This window comes from Pezoporus wallicus, unplaced genomic scaffold (assembly GCF_028554395.1).
Source record: "Pezoporus wallicus isolate ANWC-B61680 ecotype Strahan unplaced genomic scaffold, APGP_CSIRO_Pwel_v1 contig_14477, whole genome shotgun sequence".
NCBI lineage: Eukaryota > Metazoa > Chordata > Aves > Psittaciformes > Psittacidae > Pezoporus > Pezoporus wallicus.
Window position 1 is genome coordinate 134812 of NW_026637052.1, and position 21707 is coordinate 156518.

General features: G+C 49.7%; 1 protein-coding gene across 36 annotated transcripts in view; it reads left to right on the top strand.

The window, feature by feature from the left end:
* EPB41 (erythrocyte membrane protein band 4.1) overlaps positions 1–14788 on the top strand; it is an 88081-nt gene extending 73293 nt beyond the window's left edge. For 25 of the 36 annotated variants that reach the window (XM_057402933.1, XM_057402920.1, XM_057402918.1 and 22 more), the window contains 6 exons: positions 9082–9531; positions 10563–10691; positions 11817–11918; positions 12157–12237; positions 13054–13161; positions 13953–14788. In XM_057402933.1, coding sequence (XP_057258916.1) covers positions 9082–9531; positions 10563–10691; positions 11817–11918; positions 12157–12237; positions 13054–13152 — 861 coding nt within the window. In that variant the 3' untranslated portion in view covers positions 13153–13161; positions 13953–14788. The remainder of the gene's footprint in view (positions 1–9081; positions 9532–10562; positions 10692–11816; positions 11919–12156; positions 12238–13053; positions 13162–13952) is intronic. The other 11 variants (XM_057402942.1, XM_057402941.1, XM_057402943.1 and 8 more) reach the window with 1 other exon arrangement.
* The last annotated feature ends 6919 nt before the right edge of the window (positions 14789–21707 follow it).

The window sequence follows — 21707 nt, forward strand, 5'->3', positions numbered from 1 at the left end:
CCTGCTGTGTGTCGTGTGTAGCTGTGATCCGGGACCTGGCAGGAGTGGTCATGGATTGCCAGGTCCATTGGGAAGTTTCCTGCTCTATAATTGTACAGAGTGCTCCCAGTTGCTATAAGAGGCCAGACGGGGAGTGTAGATACAAGCCAGGAGACGTTTGCTGCTTCAGCCCCTGTAGACATCACGTAGGCATTGCTGAAGACTTGCTTTTAAGGTTTCAATGTAAGGCATTCACAAGAAGGATGTTTGATACTGGTCCAAAAGCAGCTTTACAGCAATCTGCTGAATCTAATCCATAACCACTCCTTTTCTAGGCAACTATTATTGCTTTAAATAAGAAGTGTTGATTCTCAGTGCTGCTGTTAGTGTTAACTTAGAGACAGGAACTGGCAGCTTCTCATTTTCCTGGTGGGGGAAGCCTTTTGCAAAGCACCACAGCTCCCCCCTCTCCATTTATCCTCATTTCCAAGGAAGTACATCACGTTATAGGAAAAAACCCATTGCAAAGATGTATTTATTGTAAAGAAATGACTCATTTTTCTGAACCTGGTGGTCTCGGTGCACTGCGGATGTGTTTTATTTCATTTGTGTGAACTAACTGGCGCATGTTTGCTTAGGTCACAGGAGTGGAGTAACCTGCTCTTAGGTACGTCTCCTCTGTTAGCATGACTTTACCACATCAGGACACACTTCTAATGTTACAGCCATGGATTGTTTTGACTTCTCTTAACAGAACCGTTGCATGCTGCTTGTTGTTTATTGCCTACAAATGTAAATGTCTGGATGATGCTTTACCCTGGTTGAGCTGGGCTGAGCAGAACTGCTCTGTGAGCTGGAGGGAAGATGGGACTTTGTGTCTAAAGGGTTTCTTTTCTGTATATAGTAATTATGGGACTGAGCTGAGCCAAGTGCTTCTCCTTTTGTAGTAATCTGCTTTCTCTTGCCTACTCCGGAGGGTTGGTGTAGACACAATTACTTCTCTGAACAGCCACCAGTGCCATCAGTGTTGGCAGCTGCTCCAGCAGCACTGAAGAGAAAGGAGTAGATGTTTACTACAGGGACTAAAATGTGTGAATATATATAAATACCTGTATTTATAACCCTTTCTAGATCTGTATCCATGTGAACAGTGTTACTTAGGAAGCTTACAGGAAAAAGACATAAGGCAAATACAGCACGTGCTGTCTGATCTGAAGGACCGTGGTGTATCATGGACCACTTGAGCCGCCTCTCTCTTCACTTAGGGTACAGGCTGAGGCTCTCTAAATGCTGTCTCAGAAACTTTAGGTTGCTCGTGAACCCCTTTGTTGTGATCTCACAGGAATCCTCCCAGTTCCTCTTGTAACCTGCTCTGATGAGTTCACCGGTTTGTGCCTTTAGGACTTTTGTTTTTTGAGGATGCTGATTTTTTCCTTGGAAAGTATTCTTCTCTTTTTAATACACTGCCTTTAATACAGAGTCTTCCTCTTTCAGCAGTAGGAAGTGTAGGAGTCACTGGGTTGTTGTGCAGGCAGTGGATGGATGGTGCTGCATCCTTAGAGTGTGCTTGGACTCTGGCAAACTTGGTGTGACTGTCTTAAGAAAGGTGGGAGAGGAGAGGAGGGGAAGGATGCTGAAGTGCCAGAAGATGGAGGTTGGAAGAAGCCAAGGGGATGCTTCTGGCTGGGATTCCCTGCCTCAATCTCCTTCCTCAAATTGGAACAGACATGATGAAAACCAGGGAGAATTCCTTTTCCCCAGCCTGGTGCGAAGAGAGAAGGGGCAGGAGCTGGATCTCTCTCTGTCCATTTTCTGTCCATATTTCCTGGAGAAGAGCAGCTTAAACACACTCCTGCTCCCTTTCAAAGCCATTGCTCGGGTTAGCTGCCATGTGGCTGCTGTGAGCAGTCAGGTTGCTGCATGCTGTCGTTTTGATCTGATGACAGGTACTTTGAAGCCATACCAGTGACTTCTGCAAAGCCATGACTTCTGTAGCTCTACCAGTTCCAAAGGACCTGAAGTCTGAATATCTTTGCCCAGAGCAATATTTAAACATAATGCTCAGGGTATCTTATCCCAGAGTGGTGGGAGATGCCTCTGTTGCTTAAACTCAATTCTTCAACTTCTTTATTGAGATGGTCTCTCTTTTTCTGATTTAAATCTTGAGATAAGGCTGGTTTTCATCAGCAAAAAACCTTTGAAACTTTACACTCTGAGAATGCTCAGGAACATTTTTGGGATTTATAGAACACTTCTCACTGCAGAGTATAAGAACCTGAACAAATGCTTTATATTTCTATGGCAGTTTAGAGGCCAGTTATTGACATTCATCTGGGTGGTTATGACCTCTCCTGACAGAGAGAGCCCATAGCTTGTCAGGAGCAGAAACCTCATCTGATTGACACCACAGTGATGTGCCCACTGTGCTCCAGCCCCTTTGCTTGTCACTCCTCTGCTTTCTTTCATTCTGGTTCTCATACATGTCAGTGCTGTGCTGGGTCAGTACTGCTTTCACCCCTTTCCCTGGATGCCTGTGCGGGATGCGGTGCTGAAAGAAGGGATTTCGGGATGCCTGTGTTGTGCAGGAGAGGTGATTTGCTCCAGCTTTGTTTAAGGGCAGAGCTCTCAGGGTGTTGGTAAAGGAACCAACACATGTTCTTAGCTCCCTTTTGCCTCAGGAATAAACCTGCTGCAAAACCCCGGCTGCCTGACCCTGGGCAGTGTTCAGATGAGGCCAGTGCAGTGCCCATCTGCGGGTGATGCCAAACTGAATTATCCCTTCCAAGGGAAGCCGGTAGTGTCCACAGCAAGTAACCTCATCCAGGTTGGCATGAGAAATCCTCATCTTCCATGGGACCTGCTGCAGAAAATGGTGTCAGTCTTCTCCAGCAGTTCTGATGTTGATTAGACTTCCCCAGTGTTCTGTGGTGTGGGCACTCGGCTGCAGCGAGGCTCTTTGGAGCTTGTGTATGGATCCAGTTAGTGGCTGTCAAGGCTTCATTGTTTTCCATCATAAAGTTGGTGTTGGCTCCGTGCTGACTTTCTAAACCTTCCTACCCTGATATCATCTCATCCTAGTGCCAGGTAAACCACAGAGTATCTCATGCTTTCATGCTTTAGGAAGAGGTGGATGTTAGTATTTTGAAGCAGCAAGTATGCCAGAGCCAGTGGCTTGAAACTTGGATTCAGCTCTGAGGTTGAATTAGGTCTCGCGATGCAGGTGATGATCACTGGTGATACTCAAGGTGTGCATAAACTTATTAAAAGTGAGCAGATAAAGGAGGGTATTGGCTGCAGCTCCTGCCACGTGCTGCTTTGCCTGGTGCGTCAACAGAAGATGAGCTGAGGACTCTCTGTGGGCAGCTTGGGTTGGGGTATGGAGTTAAGATAAGACCAGCTCTCCTCCCTTACAGTTTGTGCAGAAACTAGTGATGAGCCTAAGGAGCAGGTATTCAGTATTTGCTTCCTATCCTGGAATAATGGGGATGAGGTGGATTTCCTCCGCGTGGCAGAAAGGGAGTAGTTTGTGTTTGCAGGGAGCAGGTAGGGCTGGCCTTGTCCAAGGTTATGGGGCTCCTCGAGAAGGTTATGGGCAAGTGTCTTTTACTTCATACAAAGGTCAGTAATTTGGTACTCTGAGAATTATTCCACTGGTTTATTTGGTTTCTGTGAGTTGATGGTGCCTGTTCTGACCTGCAGAACGAGGGAGGATGCTCTCTGGGGAAAAATATCCCAAAGAAGGCTTATAGACTCATTTGGAAACTCTTTGGTCTGTACTTACTAGGGGATGGCACTGGAGAACCCAGCAGTGGTGGTTTCTCTTGTGTCCCTGTTTGCTTCTGTCTTGGTTTATGAAGCTGGAGGGAAGTGACCAGCCTTGGGTTGTGCTGCTTTGGGATCTTCTAGCAGTGGTACATGGTCGTGCTGGATCGGTCTGCGGGGACTAAAACCACTTTCTTTTTTACCTGAACTGCTCTCTTTTGGAACACTTCTTCGGTTTTGTATTTTTTCTCAGATTTTCCTTTGTAAATATGTACATTTATCCTTAATAAATGTTATTGCAAATCAGATTCTTCTTTCCCCTGCTTATTAACAAAACCGCTATATACAGCCTGCACTAACAACTTCCTTGGACAACCCCTCAGTACTGCTTTCCCAAACCAGCAGCTGTAAGACCCCTGAGTCACTACTGGTGGCTTTTAGGGTGTTGGGGCTGCTGGATGCTCTCTGTTGTGGGAGAGGGGGCACACAAGGCTCCAGCTGTAGGCAGCTCATGCTCTCAGACTGGCCCGAATAATTTGACTGTAGCACTCTGTTACCTTAGAGCAGCTCCAGTGCCTAAAGGGGCTGCAGGAAAGCTGGAGAGGGGCTTTGGACAAGGGCCTGTAGGGCCAGGCCAAGGGGAATGGCTTTAACCTGCCCAAGGGGAGACTGAGATGAGCTCTTAGGCAGAAGCTCTTCCCTGTGAGGGTGCTGAGGCACTGGCACAGGGTGCCCAGAGAAGCTGTGGCTGCCCCATCCCTGGCAGTGTTCAAGGCCAGGTTGGACGCAGGGGCTTGGAGCAAGCTGCTCTAGTGGAAGGGGTCCCTGCCCGTGGCAAGGGGTTGGAGCTTCATGAGCCTTAAGCTCCCTTCCAACCCAAACACGATGAGCCTGGCTCCAGATTGGAGCTGTAACTTTAGTTATGAAATCAGCAGCACAAGAGTGATGTCAGTTGTGAACCCTGATGGTGTCCCCACTCCTTTTACCTGCTGCTGCTGCTGCATCAAGCCAGAGGTGGTTTTGCAGTGCCACTAGCAGTCCTTCCTCTGCGGAGGGACTCTGGAATAAGAAGCTCTTCGTCCGAGGATACCTGCCCCACAGAGGGATGGGAAAGGGGTCAGGGTGGATGGGAAGAGGAATCCTATTGCTCAGCAACCTCATTTTAATGATTTAAGTCTCGCTCTCGAGGTTGTTTCCTGTTGCCAAGTAGTTGATGCAGTGCATTGGAGGTGGCTGCTGTGTATCACGTAATATCCTGGGATTCTTGTTCATGGCAGCAAGTTAATCTTTGTAAGCTTGTAGCATGTTGAGTATTTCCTAGCCTTACTCTTAACTTCGGCCAAATTCTGGTTTATCCTTCTCTTGCCTGACTAAGGTGGTCAGGCTGTTGGGATCAGATCCATGGCAATTAAAACACCATCCACAAATGTGAATCCGTAGGTAACAGCCATCATTTTCAAATGCCAAGGGTTGTTGAATGCTTTCTAAACTCTTTAACTTCTATCTTTAAGGCAAAGCAGTTCTGTAAGGCATGGCACGTACTGTAAATTAAGGCTCTTTTGTTTTCTGCTTTATAATACCTTTTATCCAAGTGCTTTGACAGCCTCAGTTGAGCTGGGAGTTCTCACTGGTGAGTGTGGACATCATCTACGTGTGCATCCGTAGACGGTCATGCAGAGCCTGTTAGCTTCTGTGATACTTGTTGGGGATAACCTAATAACATGTGGCAATGTTAATGACTGGAAAAGAAGGGGACTGGGAGGCACTGATCAGCTGGAATTCCATAGAATCATAGGATCAACCAGCTTGGAACATCAAAAGCATCAAGCCCAACCTTTACTCCAGCACTGCCAGGGCTAACCCATGTCTGTTTCTACCATTTCACATGGTAGTTGTAGGGAGAGTGCACTGTAGTGTCATTTTTAATCCAGTTTTAGCACAAGTCCTTGGTGACTGGCAGCTTGACGTTGTTTTAGCAATCCTTAAGTTTCCTGCAGGATCGGAGTCTGGTTTGGGATGAGGAGAATGGGATGTTTCAGGAGGAGAGGCAGCATCATGCCTACATGGGCTGCAGAAAACAGGCATTCATCTGGCAGCACAGCTGGTTCATAGGAGTATGTCCTCATCCAAACCAGGAAACATCCACAGACATCGATACCAAATCACTTTTTAAGGAAGATAAATCCTTTTGCTCACTGATAACCAGCCAAGCCATTAAGCCTGTTATTAATTTATCCCCAGTCAGAATTATTGTGTGTCACTTATTACACTGCAATGCTTAAGCTGTACCCTCAAGCATTTTTGGCAGCATCAGGTGCACAAAGGTTTGCATTTAGCAGTGGGGGATGTTTCGGTTGCATTCCTGTCCGGTTCCATGTGTTTCATCAGGGGGCATCGCATCCTGTGCTGTATTTTCTTGACCCTGTGTATGGCTTGTGCGGGATGGAGGCGTCGCTGGTCTGAGTCTGGAGCTCTGGAAGTGGGAAGTTTTGCAGGCCAGGAACTCGCAGGGTCTCCAGGAGAGCTTGGAACTCTGCAAGCCTGAGCCCTCCAAACAGGAATGCTTCTGCATTTGCAAGGGAAAATAAATCATGATAAGATCAGAATTTGGAACAGATGTTCAAATTCCTGAGGGGGGGGGCGGTGGTATTTGGGTTATTTTGTGGTTTATATTTAAAGCTAATATTTCTAGTCTGCATTCAAACATGTTTTAAATGTAGGACCAACCACAGTTGTGTTCTTTAAAAAAAGCAATGCTGTCAATAGGTAACTTTCTATAGAAGCAAACACCTTCCAATGAGTCTTTCTTCTTACTGATGGAATAGCAAAGCAAGGAAAAAAGTGCTTCTGATCACTTGATCTTATCAGGATTTCATTCTGGCTTCACAGCCTGCATGTTTGTTGCTGCACTTTGCTCTACTGATACCACTCTATATATGTATGCTCTGGGCTTCATTTAAGCTTTTCCTTCCCTTTATGCTTTTACCATACAAGATACTTCCAAAACGCACATTATTTTTCCCCTGGGAAGTTGTTCTGACTGTACCAATGTTTGTCTCTCAACTAGATCTGCCTTTGTGTAGCTGCCTAATCTGCTTTGTTCTGTGATTCTTCCTCTTGGTGGAGTCATGCCCCAGCTGTCACACAAGGACATCTTGCTCCTAAGGCAGTTCCCATTACACCCCAGAAGATGTTCTGTGTCTTCTCAAGATCCCACAAGGAGCTTGCAGGAGTTAGCATAAGGAAACATCAGTCTGTAAATTCAGGTTTTATAGCAAGATGAAGACGTGAGTGTTCAAAGCCAACCACCTCCACTCCTGCTCTGTGAAGTACTACAGTGTACTGTCTTGTATTAGGCAAAATGAGGGTGGGATCTGGATAGACCTTTGGCAGAGCACAGATGGAAGTGGTTTCGATCAGAAATAACACATCCCTATGTGTGCAGTCTGACCTGATCATCGCAGTCCTCATCGCTGTCCCTACACTCCTGTTAAATGCATTTTCCTAAGCAGTATCCCAGGAACTGAAGCCCAAGAGTCTGGAAATCCTAATGGATAGAAAAAGCACCCGGAAGGAACAGTGGAAAGAGTAATTTCTTGAAAAGATACTAAAATAAGCATCTATTTGTTCCTCTATAAAGAGCTCCTATTCTTTAACTCGCTATTGAACTGGGCCATTAGATGAGGTCAATCAGGGTGAAAACCTCTGGTGTACAAAAAATACATTGTACTGGAGAACCCCTAGGCTTCAGACCTCCCATTTTAAGCCCAAATTACAGGTTTTTGGTTGCCCAGAGACTCCTCAGGGTACAAAGTGAGGCAACAATCTCTGTTCATCTTTATCCCACCCCCACAATTAGAATCCCAGTCAACAAAATGGACTTGCCATGTTTTTATGAAGGTTAAATCACTGTTTTTTTGGATGAACAGAGATGTGGTTATTTCTATACAGAGTTACCAGAAATCAGCCCTAAGGTTAATTATTAAGAAGAAATATGAATAGCATTGATTAAGCAGTATCCTAAGTGGTTTTCTTCCCTCCGTTTTCCCTGATGCTGCAGGATGTGACAACTTCAAGATGTGCGGTATTGTAGGTGCCCGTAACTGCTTATTCTGCCTCACTTGAAGGCAACTTTCCATGTCAGTAACGAGAGCAGCACAGTTTCTAGCCCAGGGCAGGGCTGTAGCCATCACTCACTGCTGGTGACTGAAATGCTGCTGCTCTATGAAATCCACAATGTGAAATATTTACCACTTGGGTACTGGGGCAAAGAGCTGGGTTTTGCTAAACCTTTCTGTCGTGTTCATGTTTTAACTCTTCCTCTGCCACCATTGCTTCCCTCCTGTCTAGAGATGTAGGAAGACCTAGTTGAGACCTTGCTAACAAGCTGAACGGGGAGCAGCAGAGTAGCAGCCTTGGTTGAACTGGCTTGGCATGCTCTTCCCAGGCATCTCAGGTGCTCTGGACACACTCCTTGCTTCTGCAGAGCTGACTTGCTTCATTACGTGCGTGCTCTCCATCACAAATGCCAGTCATGTTGGCCCTCCAGGAGGTTTAGCTGCTGCAAAGGTGTCCATGTGCCAACTGCTTTTGGCTTAGAGTATGTTACAGTGAGGTCGGTAGTGCCGAATTAATGGTCAAGTGCAGCTTGCTGGGCTATAAGCGGTGGCGTGGTGGCCATGGGTCAGCACACATCAGTGTGAACGTCTGGCTTGCCACCTTAAAGCCACACTTCTTTAGTCCTCAGCCGAAAGGGTTTGTGCTGAGTCACTTGAACTGGTTTGCCTTGAGGAAATCATGCAGATTCCTTTAGGTGACCAGATTTCATCGCCGGAGAGCACAGGCAGATTATCCTGCACAGTTACTCTGGGCTTATTCTTTTGACCTCCATGTGCAATTTAAAACACAGCATAGAGTATTTCAAGGAGTTAAAAGCAGAACTGGGGTATGGTTTTGGTGTAGTATTGTTGTGGAACGTGTGAGTTTTGGGTGTGCACAAGTCCCCACTTCCTACACCAAAATCATTCCTGTTTCCAAACTGGGTAAAAAGTGTTTAGCAGTGGTTCTTCCTGTAGGTGCAGAGTTGTTAATTCCTTAAAGTTCAGGAGAGGGGATTATTCATGTGCCAGGAAGCCATGTCAGTAGATGCCATGGATACACCACATAGCACAGAGGTCTTCATGCTTTCCAGTGTCCAAACCCACTGCTGTTGCATGCCTTACTGGAGATGTGATATGTAAGAAACTGATGTTTTGCCTTTATGCTTCATGACCTCCTGTTCTCCCTAACGCTCTTTCTCTTTCTCTCCCTGGCCTTTTTTGTGTATCCATTTCCTTTTAGACAATGAGTGACTTTGTCTCCAGAGAGGATGTGGCTGCAGTGCCAGAGAGGAGCAGTGTTAACACTGGCGTGGCATGGGAGGGCTCAAAGTGGTCGGTAGCTTGTAGTGAGACCCCGGTGCCACCCGCCTCAGAGCCTTCTCCCAGCCAGGACTTTGGTGCTTCCTCCCTAAGCAGCGAGGAGGAGCAGGAGGAGGAGGTGGCTCCCAGCCTCCCCGCGAGCGAGGAGGACCTGAGATGTGCAAAGGGGCTTTGTGCGGATGTGGAGAAGGCCTCGGAGCTCTCAGAGCTGGAGCCCCCCACCAGCCCTGCACCTCCCCAGCAGCCCTGGGCAGGAGAGGAGGAGGTGGCAGAGGAAGGTGAAGACAGATTTGCCTTTAGAGAGCTAAATGGCGAGTGTCACGACTCGGATGCTAATACCGGGCTGCCCGCAGTCATTCGCTGCTTCCAGGTAGTGAGCCCAGCGCCTGCTCCCCTGCACCCCCTTTGGAGTGGGACCCAAACACTGCAGCAAGCAGATGCCATGGATCCAGAGAGGAATTGTGTTGGCTTGGCCTCGTGCTTGGAGCTAAACAGCCAGTGCACACAAGTCCCGCTCCGTTTGTCTTCACATGAAATGGCCATGGCGCAACGCCCTTTGCCTTTCTGTGCTCAAAGCATCCTTTTGCATCCCCAAAAAGGGAAATTTTTAGGCTCCAAAGGCATGTAATTTTAGTTCCTTGAGGTTTTTGCCGTCTCCGGCTGTAGCAGAGGCTGAGCCTTAGCACAGCAGAGCAAATTTGAAGTGCTGTCAAACACACTTTTACACCGTGAAGGTGGGACTTGATGTCCCCTTCCTGCTCCCCACCACGGGAGGTATTTTTGCCTGCTTCAGTGTTGGTATGCATTGCTTCTGGTTAAACAGATGCCCACTTCCCCTGCTAACAACCACAGTGGCATCTGTCAGGTTTGGGAATGGTGAGCAGCGATCAAGCCCTCTGGGAAAACACTGTGGGTCTGAACTAACCCTGTCGTCTTCTGGATGATTATCAGGTGGTGGAACAACTGATTTCTCTTTCCCCCCTCCCCATTTCTCTTTCGAGACATCCCGTTTCTGTTTTGTCTGACATTGATTTAATAAAAGTTCAAGTCTCTTTTTTGCCCAAGGGTTGTGTTAATCTTGACATGGTCATCGGTAGACGAGGGTCATCAGCGGAGACAGTTTCTTTATGGTGTTGTGACACACTGGTTGAATCCTTCATGCCTCGCTTGGGCTGGCCTGAGGGTGTTGGAGAAGGTCTGATGGGTTCGATCCTCACACGTGAGCTCTGCCCTCTGAGCAGTGTATTATCCTAGAGACTTAAACCCAAAGATTTCCAGGCTCACCTTGGTTCCCACAGTGCTTTTATCAGATCAGTGTCAGAACATTTCCCAGGAGCACTGTCACGCTGTGGAAATGCTTAACTGAGTCCTCATGGAGATGTTTTTAACCCTGTCTCACAGCCACCCCTAGTGAAGACACAGACTGTCACCATCTCCGACGTGTCCAGCGCTGTCAAAAGCGAAATCCCCACTAAAGAAGTCCCCATCGTCCACACGGAGACCAAGACCATCACCTATGAAGCTGCACAGGTATGGTGTGTTCTGATTCATTTTCCAGGGGCTTAAGTCCAGTCTGCCCAGGCAGCCAAGAAGCCACCAGCATCCTGGCCTGTATCAGCACCAGTACAGCAGCAGGACCAGGGCAGTGGCTGTGCCCCTGCACTGGGCACTGGTGAGGCTGCACCTTGAATCCTGTGCTCAGCTCTGGGCCCCTCACTACAAGAGAGACCTTGAGGTGCTGGAGAGGGCCAGAGAAGGGCAATGGAGCTGGTGCAGGGCCTGGAGCACAAGTGTGATGGGGAGCAGCTGAGGGACCTGGGGGGTTCAGTCTGGAGAAGAGAAGGCTCAGGGGGGACCTGATGGCTCCCTACAAGTGCCTGAGAGGAGGATGGAGCCAGGAGGGGCTGGGCTCTGCTCCCAAGGAGCAAGGGGTGGGACAAGAGGAAACGGCCTCAAGCTGCACCAGGGCAGGTTTAGATGGAGCTGAGGAACAATTCCTGCCCCAAAGGGTGCTCAGGAGCACAGGGGGCGTTCAGAGATGCCCGCTCTGGGTGGTGGTGAGCATCACCTTCTTTCTCAGCAGATCACTAGGGAAACAGGAGGTTTGCTCTCGTACTGCTGCTACCATTTCTAACAGGGAAACGGAAAAGAAAAGCGAGTCTCCAGGGAGAATATGGGCTTGTGATGTGCCGTGAGATTCCTTCCAGTCTGTGGGAAATGGTCCCACCTTGTGGTAGTTCCAGATATCGTCCCACTGCCGTACTGGGGATGCTGCACAGCGTTCCTTAGTGGTGCCCTGTGAGGGAGATGTGGCTGGGATGAGTTGGCAAAGACGAGTGTTAGGTTCTTCAGCAGACCTTGGCAGGCCGAGTCGTGCAGGATGGGAACCAAGTGACCAGCTATGGATGTTCCTACTTCACCAGCTGGCTGGACTTCCATTGTCAGAGGTCGTCTGGGGTGATTCTCTGGATCAGTTCAGGGGCTGTGCTGAGCCTTCAGACCTGCGTGATCCTTGTGCAGCTCAGCTTGCTCTGTCCCGTGGTCCACGATGGAGAGGAGTTTGTGTCCTGAGATTGCATTGCTCTGTTGATGTGGAGCCCCTGCTTCAGCCCATGTATCCCACAGAGACTGATGGCCTGTTCTTCTGTCCCACAGACAGATGGTGGCAATGGAGATTTAGACCCTGGCATCCTGCTGACTGCTCAGACCATCACTTCGGAGACCACCAGCAGCACCACCACCACCCAGATCACAAAGGTAACAGCACAGGAACACAGTGGGACACACCAAGCTCTTCCCTGGCTCACTTAGAAGAAAATGAGTATTTGACAGAACTCCTTTGAGCAGTGGCAGTTTCCCCCGTGGTGCTGCTGTCGTCCTATGACGGCAGGGCTTGGAAATGCTATTTTTGCAGCAGTCTTTAGGCGGGCAGCCCCCATGCACTGCAGTTCCTTTTGCTTCCCAAGACTGACAGTAGTTTTCCCTTTTGTACTAGACTGTAAAAGGTGGCATTTCGGAGACGCGGATTGAAAAGAGGATTGTCATCACAGGAGATGCAGATGTAGACCACGACCAGGTAGGAGTTTGGATGTGGTCCAGAAGAGCTTCTGAGAGATGGCACGAATTCGACATTGAGGCTGCCTTGCTGAGGACAGCTCCGCCAGAAAACAGCCGAGGGGAACGTTACTGGGGTAGAAATAAAAGTTCAAGATGGGTTTCAGCACTAAATCCCTTTGTGGCAGTTTGCAGCAGCAGAGCTGGGCCAGCAAGGCTCAATTCTGTTCCAAAGCTGGTGTTGGCAGCAAAGTTTTGATTCCAGAATTGTTCCAGACAAATGCAAAAAAATCCACAAAAAAAAGGTGAAATACGATTTTTTTCCTTGAGATCTGCATGAATTTGCTGATACCTTTGAAGCATTATTGCTGCTGTAGAGTGCCAGAAGTCATTTCACAGCACTTCTGCACCTGCATTAAATCTCATCAGCTTTATGTGAAACCTTTCTGATGAGTCAGGCTCATTGGCCTGGAGCGTCTGTTGGAAGTGATGATTTTGTCATCAGAGAATTATACTTTGGTTTTAGTGGCAAGTATCATGGGGCAGGAGAGCATCTGAACCACAAGGGCTAGTTTATTCATTCCAAGAGATGTGTGAGAAGGCCTGCAATGGGCTCATCACACTTGCTGGCTTGATTGCTCTCAGCCATGTCCTACCATGGGGCAGGGGAGAGATGCGGTGTGTTCTTGGAAAAGAGCTTTTCCTGTCAGAGATCATCGAATGCCACCCACAGACTGCAGCTGAAGTGGAGTCACTTTTCCTCTCCCCAGAGTTAGGAGTAGTCTCTTCTGTCCCCGAGGACCATTGGTGTCATGCTCTGAAACGTGGTCTCTTTCAGGTCCTAGCTCAGGCCATCAAAGCAGCAAAGGAGCAGCACCCGGACATGTCAGTGACCAAAGTGGTTGTGCACCAGGAGACGGAGATCGCAGAGGAGTAGCAAGGCTGTGTAAGTAGGGAGACCACAGACAGGGAGGGATGGGTGCAAGGGAGGTTTGGCTAAATATGGTCAAAGTTTAAATTCAATTATAATTGTTAGCTGGTGAGGCCTGCTCGGGCTGCTCTCTGAAATGATTTAAGGCTGATGAAGCAGTCACAGACTAATCCTGCTGTGGAAGTGAGCCAGAATAGTCTAAAACAAGCTGCATGGCTGCATGATGAAGCTGCTTTGCCTTACCAAACACCTTCAGTGCACCAGCAGCATGCTGAGATACAGGTTTCACATAGACCCCTGCCTGCATCATGGACCCCAAGCTCCTGGCTGGCCTGGAAAGTTCCCTTCTCTGTAGTTTTGAGGGTTTTGGGAAAGAGCTGCTCAAGGAATCCAGGAGCTCTTCCTGTGCATCAGTGCTGTAAAGCCCATCCTGCCCCACACTGGTGATGTTTGTGTTGCCCAAGCCTGTGCTTGTGTCCTGCCTCATCCCAACAAAGATGGGATTCGGGAGGTGGAGCATGAACAGATGAGCAGAGAACAGACGGCGTGATTTAACACACTTGTGGTTGAGCTTTATAGCTCTCCAAACCTAAATAAAACCACCACAGGTTTCCTAAGGGTTCCTGGGCTTAAACTACAGTCCTTTAGGGGTGGGAGCAGGGTGTAGTTTGTGCCAGGAGCCTGGTGGTGGATCTGAATCTGCCAGTAATGGTAACTCACTTTCTGCTTTCAGTTCTCTGATCAGTTCAGGAAGAGGTCCCTCTCTGAGTTGGGAGCTCTGACTTCCCGTGTTGCCCTCTTTCTAGGAAGAGTTCCTGCCAGATCCAGCACCAGGAAAAAGAAACCCAGCAAAACTACCAAGAAGCTACCTGGAGCACAAAGACCTCGGATTTACAAGACTTGACACTCAGAGACATTCATATCATTTAATAGGAGTTGCGCTTTGACATTTTACGTGGGATTTTCCAGCCTCCACTGGATCCCCTTGGATATAGGGTTTGGGGTTTTTTATATATATATATATAGTGACAGAAGTATATTGCCATATTTCTAACTGGACTGAATCTTTTTTACAGGTTTTCAATTTTGCATTCCCTCTTGCAGAGCCTCTTCCCATACCAACCCAGACACACCTCGCAGGGCTCAAAGGGTCTCTGGTTTAAGTCCTAGTCCCTCCACCCCATCAGGGATAAAGGAGATAAGCCACATCCATGCATATTCCCAGTGCGGGATCCATAGACGCCTTCATAAAGCCATGGCTCTTTCTGCTGGGAGAGCCAGTTGAAGAGAAGCCAGACTTTTGTGCAGCGTTTCCGATTGCCTCTTGATTTATCCTTTCTCTTTCTTAGCTCGAGGGAGCTTGAGACTCCACAGCCACATGCAGAGGAGGTTGCTCCCCGTTGGGTTTCAGGCCCCCCATGTGTGAACACAGTAGGGTTTTGTGGTGTAGCTGATGCCCACATCTCCATAGCTGACTAGATTTTAAGGACTACTGGAAGTTGCTTCAAGTATCTTATACTGTGAATTTTAGAGCTTTAAGAGGACTGTGATAGCATCTCGCCTTCCTCCCGTGTGTCTCTGCCGAGTGCTACCTACCTGTTTGTGTTTTCTAGATGCCATTCAGTTAAAAAGCCCTTTAGAAGTGTGTGTTTAAGGTGTTTGGACTCGGAATGCTATTAAGGTAGGCTTAGGCAGCATTCACAGCAACTGGGGTTTTTTCAGTGTCATAGTTTTTCACTTGTTTGTGTTCAGGAGTTTTAACTTAGGGGGGGATTTTGTAAGTCATGGGTTGGGTTTTTGCCTCCCCTCACAGTGCTGTTTAAAGCTAAACACATTACCCACATCCCAGGGCATGTATCCTACTCTCATTTCATTTTAAAGCCCTTTAGACAATCCTTCTTAGGCCTGCGAGCTGTATTTGGAGAGGCTGAACAAGAAATCTTAGGAGGTATCAGGTGTTTGCTGGTCATGATAGAGCCAAACCATGTAGAAAGTGCTTCCACCTCCTCTTCCACGCTGACTTAGGGGTCTGTACTTCGTATGGCTTCGTGACCACCTTGCTGGAATGACATACCAGGGTTAGTATCAGCTTTAGGCTGAGCTTAAAGACCACTGGGGCATGGCGATGACCAGAAAACATCATTCTGGGGGGGCTGGATGCATTTCCCTCCATAGCACTGGGGACTGAGCTCCCACTGCTGCTTCCTGAGCGTTGTGGAAATGTTCTGATCATGCCCTGGTTTCTCCTTCCAGCTTTTAAACTTGAATAAATCCAGGCTTTGGAAAGAGCCTCCCAGACACTCGTGAGCACTTGAGTACACTTTGAGGTTGTGATTTTTGTATGTATCTCTGTCTATCTCTAGTGTGGCACATCGGTAGCTGAGGGCATGGAGTGCTCAGGTGAGGATGGGGAGAAGATGGCAATAAAGCAAGCTCTCTGCTGGTTTAAATTCAGAGTGTGTGTTTCAGGAGCCACTGGCTTCAGCTCAGGCTGTGAGGACTTGGTGTTGAGCTGCAGAGAGCCTTCAACTCCCCTGGGCCTGCTGTAGCTACTCAGAGTCAGGTGTAACGTGAAGGAAGCTCTCAGTATTGGTTGGAGGCTGTGCTGAAGAAGCTGGAATCCAGGATTCTGCTTCCTTTGAGCTTTGCTGGTGTGGGTCACCCTCATGCTGGTCGCTGCTTCCTGGGCTGCTCTGCCTTCCGCTGGGTACCAGGCATCTACACTGGGATTTAGGGAATCCTGGGCTCCACAGCTGTAGTATAGAGATGAAGTCTTCCTGTCTATGCCTGAACAGCCCTTTCCTTCCTTATCCTGCAGACCCTTGAACAGGTCTGTGTCCCTGCTGCCCTCAACTTACTTGGGGTAACACTTGCCTTAAAGCCCCATCATGCTGAGCATCCCTCTGAGAACGTCCCTTTGCCACTCAGTCCTCCCTTTCCACCCCGCAGCAGCTCCCTGAGGAGCAAGCAGACACACTGAGGAGTCAATAGGAGGATTTCTGAGCATTGCCACACAAAGCCAGTGGGGTAAATCCTGTTTGTCCAGAGCACTTAAAGACACGTGGCTGCCACGAGAAGTTAGGGAAAGGTGGTGTGAGGCTGAAGCTTGGTCTGGGGTGTCTGGAGCACAAAGAGTGGGACAGAACACCCTGAGCAGGGATTTCTAGGGTGAGAAAGCTGCTGGCACAGGAGGTGGTTCCTTTCCAAAAGGATTTGCTCAGCGTGGCTTTGTGCATCCCTGGTTTAAGGACTCGTAGACTGGAATAACTTCTTCCTGGGTGCCTGTCTCCACGTTATTCATTCTCACACGTCCCCCTTCTCAGTTCTTGTTTCTCCTGGAGTATTTTAACCAAGCTATTGCCTCGTCTGCCCTCTGCTATCACCCTGCTCTGACCCCAGTGAGATGTCCCTGCTGACCCTCTCCAACCAGCACAGCCTCCTCCATGCAGCACCCGAGCCAGGAGCTGGACAGGAGCAGCAGCAGCCCAGGAAGAAGATAAAAGCTCAGAGCAGGAGCAGCTTCTTCCATCCTCAGTGATGCTGCCCACACCTCTTCCACCTCCCGTGGGATTGGCGAGTCCTTGGCTCCTGGCTTGCTGTGTCATTTCTAGGGACAAACCAGCTAAGTAAGGTCTATTTATATGAATGTTCCCAGCTCTTCCCACTCCACAAATTCACCCAGAGACTGTCTTGATTGTATAATACACATTATATGGAAGCTATTTATATATGAATGAATGTTTTTATAGAAAGGAAGGCAAGGAGCTCGTGTTCTCCCTCCTCCATTAAACTGGAGCGGCGGCTCTGGTTGCCAAGTAGCAATCTCTGACCAGCACAGATGTGTTAGCAAAGGACTGACTGATTTCTGCTTTCACTAAACTGTGGTTTGCTGATTTTCCTGATTGTACCATTCCCGTCGGAGGTGCTCGTGTCCCAGCATCCTTGAAGCTTGGAAAGAAACACAAGGATTTAGTTGAGCGGACGAAGGAGCTTTGTAACACTCTGAGGCGATGGTGGGTTGTCTAGGCTAGCTGTTTACACTTCTTTCTACCAATAGGAACTTTGCAATGGGCAAACCTTTCTAGATCCACTAGTGCTGGAGCTGTTCTTTTGGACTCCCCTAGGGAATCAAAGGGAAAGTCGCTGTAGCGTTTAGAGCCACCCAAGTGTTCGGTATTGCTTCTTGTACTGCGTTTTCCAATAAACTCTCAAACAAAACCTGGCCCTGGCCCTGAAGCCTTTTTGCCTTCTCCTCCTCCTCCTCCAGGGCTCTCTTCCCAGCCTGGCTTCATCCGACCTAAGCCAGACCTGTTGCCTCCGAACCGCATCCGCAGCCGTGTGCGGTGGTACCCAGCGCTCCCCTATCCCTGGGCTGTGTTTCCCTGCACTCCCGGTGCTTTCAGACCCTCAGTCAGCTCCAGGGGGGCACGTGTGTGACCAAGACCCCCAGAAACAGCCAGAGGGGACCCCAAGAGTCCAGGTTTCCCCTAAAGCATCACCATTTGATGGAGAAACTCCCTTTAAGCTACTGCGTGAGGTTCCTGCCCAGGGGCTGCCCGATGCTGAGCTGGAGCAGGGGAGATGGTGTCCAACCCATCCTCTTCTGTTTGTTTGTTCCATCTCATTCTTGTGGCTGCAGCAGCTCTGGGAGGGACAGGGATACCCAGCAGAAAGCTGATGGGGCAGCTTGGTCACCAGCCCCATAGAGAGCAACAGCCAGCTGGGACAGCTGGAGATGGGGAACGGGGTGGGAAGAGCATCCTTATGGCAGAGGCAGCCCTGGAGCTGGCTGTGGTACCACTCCCGTGCCTCAGTTTCTCCAGCAGACAGAAGGGGAAGGGTTACACACCCCCATGCTGTCCCATGTCTATATGCACATGCTAAAAGCAGCATGAAGCCAAGCTCCATCTCGTTGCCTTTGGCCCCTTTGCTTCCAGGCAGCTCCAAGTGTTCAACCTGAACACAAAGGACCGCTGGGATCAGGCTGGGATCACTGGGGACCGGCCGCCGCTGGAGCTGCTGTTCCATAACGTGTCACAGCAGCTTGAATCACTTCCAACGTTATTCCTGCAGCCAGCACGGGCTGCGGCAGCCCCGGGCTCCTTGCCTTGTCCAACCCAATTAGGGTCACACCAAGAGATGCTTAAATAACCCTGTCCTGGGGAGCTGGGGCTTGGAGCCTTCAGCGAGCACACTGGGGGTGATGAGCCACAGCCAGGCAGGAGCTGCAGCTCCAAAGGCATCGTGGAGGGGGCAAACAACCAAGGAGCAGTTGAATCCATGTGCCCAGCTGCACCTCGGGCTGTCGGACCCTCCTCAGCCACAGGGGAACCGTGGGATGGGTTGGATTGGGAGCCACCCTAAAGCACATCCAGCTCCAACCCGCTGCCCTGGGCAGGGACAGCTTCCCCTAGAGCAGGTCCAGACCACATCCCGAGAGGAACCAAGGAGCAGGGTTTGTGGAGGGGAGGGGGGGGGCTTTGCCTGGCTACAAGGAAGGGAAAACATTGGGCAAACAAACACCATGGCAATGCCGAGAGATGCAAACAAACACAAGGAAGCCCATAGCAAACCTTTTGTCCCATCACCAGCAGAAGGCAGCAGCAGCCCGCAGCTCCCTGGGGGCCCAGCCTGGGCTCCTGCTTGGCCCCGCACCAGCTCCAGCCCCTGGATCCCACCCTGAAGTCTCCATCTTGAGGTCCCATCCTTTGGGAAGGAGCCACAGAAGCCATTTCCCCCTCTCCCATCCCTGGTCCTTCCGGGGGTCTCCATCCCAGACCCGGCCGGGGCCGCAGCCTCCATCACCCCCGAGGAGAACGTTCCCATTCGAGCACCAGCTCCTTCCAGCCTGGGCTATTTTTGGGTCGTTCCTCCCGGGCATGGGTCAGGGCAGCCAATCCTGGTCCCGACGGATCAGCGCCAGGCCCTGGGGTCAGGGCTGCTCCCAGGGCTGCAGGAGCCGGGCAGGCAGCGGGGTCAGCTCCATCCCAAAGCACCGTCCCTGCCATCCTGCTCCATCACCGCATCCCTCCAAACCCCTCGAGCGGGGCTGGAGCCCGGTGCCCTCCATCACCCCATGGAGAGGGACACAGCATCTGGATTCATCCCACTGCCCTCGGGATGTGCCAAGGAAACGGGACCCGAGGCAGCAAAACCTGCACCCAGTGATTCCCAGGGAGCTGCACACTGGGGTGATGCTCCCAACCCTCTCGTTGCTCCGCTCCATAGCAGTGAGCTCCCAGGCACAGGCTTCTCCCAGCCCATCCCACCACGCCATCCAGATAAAAGTTTCCCTGGAATGGATTCCCACAGCCCAGATTCCCAGCCCTTAACTGCACCAAGCCCCAGTTAACCCCTTGCACTCCAGACACGCCACGTTATCCGCATTATCCTTTTCTTCCTACCATGTCCCCCCAGTACGGGCAGTGCCCCCCAATGGGCTCTAAGCCAAAGAGATCCAGGCTCCAGCGCTGGGCTGTGGGATGAGCACATCGCAGGGATGCTGATAACAACTGATGGGGACCCAGAACCAGCCCGGGGGGATCAGCCCCAGGTTTCTCACCCCATTCCTGCAACAGGAGCAATGTGCAGGGCCAGAGGTGCCCACATCCTGTGCAGGACCCCCCAGCCCCAAGGAAATGCATCAAGCAACTACCCCCAACCCCATCCTGGCTCCATGGGGTGCTGGGACGTGTCCTTGGTTCAAGGACAGCTCAGGAGGGCACAGAAGCGCTTTGCATGGCACTTATCTCCCTTCATTGAATGAAGCCTCCAAAAGCAGCCCCCAGACACCTCCCCAAGAGGTGATGCAGCACTGGGGGCCCATCAGCACCCCAGCACCCTGCTTGGGGCCCTTGCCTTGGAACACACGGTGCTACAGCATCACCCATCACACAGGGCAACGGGCGCAGAAGAGCCAACACTTCCTCTCCCCGCGCCTCAGCAGGGAGGTTTACGGCAGCCCTAAGTCGTGCACCAGCACCGCATCCCCGGCCTGCACTGCAAGTGTGCGTCTGCTTCCCCCCACGCAGACCTGAGGCTGTGAGGAAGGACCTAAGGGAGAGGAGGAGTCACGGCTGTGGATGGGAGGGGAGGAAGGGGAAGACGGGGGGGGGAGAAGGAAAAAAGAGGGGGAAAGGGGGAAAAAGAAAGGGGGGGGGAGGAAAAAAGGGAAGAAAAGGAGAAAGGAGGAGAAAGGAAAAGGAAGGAGAAGAAGAAAGAAGAAAAAAGGAGAAAGGAGGAGAAAGGAGAAAAAAAGGAGAAAAAAGGAGAAAAAAAAAGGAGAAAAGGAGAAAAAAAAGGAGAAAAATGGAGAAAAAAATGGAGAAAAAATGAAGGAAATGGAGAAAAAAAGGAGAAAAAAAAGGAGAAAAATGGAGAAAAAATGGAGAAAAAAGGGAGAAAAAAAGGAGAAAAAGAAAAAAGAAAATAAGGAGAAAAAAAGGAGAAAAATGGAGAAAAAGGAGAAAAAAGGAGAAAAAGGGAGAAAAAAGGGAGAAAAATGGAGAAAAAAAGGGAGAAAAATGGGGGAAAATGGAGAAAAAAGGAGAAAAAAGGAGAAAAATGAAGAAAAGTGGAGAAAAAAAGGAGAAAAAAAAGGAGAAAAAAAGAGAAAAAAGGAGAAAAAAAGAGAAAAAAGGAGAAAAAAGAAAAAAGGAGGAAAAAAAAAGGAGAAAATAAGGAGAAGAAAAGGAGAAAAATGGAGAAAAAATGGAGAAAAAAGGGAGAAAAAAGGAGAAAAAAGGAGAAAAATGGAGAAAAAAAGGAGAAAAAAGGAGAAAAAAAAGGAGAAAAATGGAGAAAAATGCAGAAAATAAGGAGAAAAATGGAGAAAAATGGAGAAAAATGGAGAAAATAAGGAGAAAAAAAAAGAGAAAAATGGAGAAAAAAGGAGGAGAAAGGAGGAAAAAGGAGAAAGGAGAAAGGAGAAGCAGGAAGGGTGTGGTGGGAGCTATGGGGTGGGATTGATCATCCCCACCTGTGGCTGATGTGGCCGGAGCTGCTGTGCTCCAAGGGTTGGGTCTGGCTCCCTTGCCCTGGGGATGACGATGTCCCGGCAGGGAACCTGCAGCCCCACCAGCGCTGCCTGCGGCGGCCCTGGGCATGGGGGACCCCCTTAGAGGCGCAGGTGGGGTCTGCCCCCTCCCCACACACAAGCACCACGGGCACTGCTTCCCCCCACTCATTTTGCCCATTTTGCCTGGTTTTAGCCCAAATTACGCCTGTCCCATCGCCATGGACCAGCCTCGGGGTCCCTTGGTGATGGTAATTGCAATTACCAGGGCCCGTTGCCTTTCCTGCCTCCACCCTTGTCTGTGGTGGCCCAAGGGATGCCCCATGGTCTGTCCTGGATGTGCCAGCCCTGAGGGCAACCCCACTGTTATCTTCTGCTGGTGTTTTGGGTGAAATCCCCCTTCTCTTGGTGGCAGTCTCCTCCTGGGTGGTAATGGCTGGATGGTTAACCCATAATGAGTGCTTCCAGGATGGGTGAACTTCACAGCTCTGCATCCAAGGGGGTCAACAGAGGAATCCATACTGGGTTAGTTTGCTTTAATTTATCT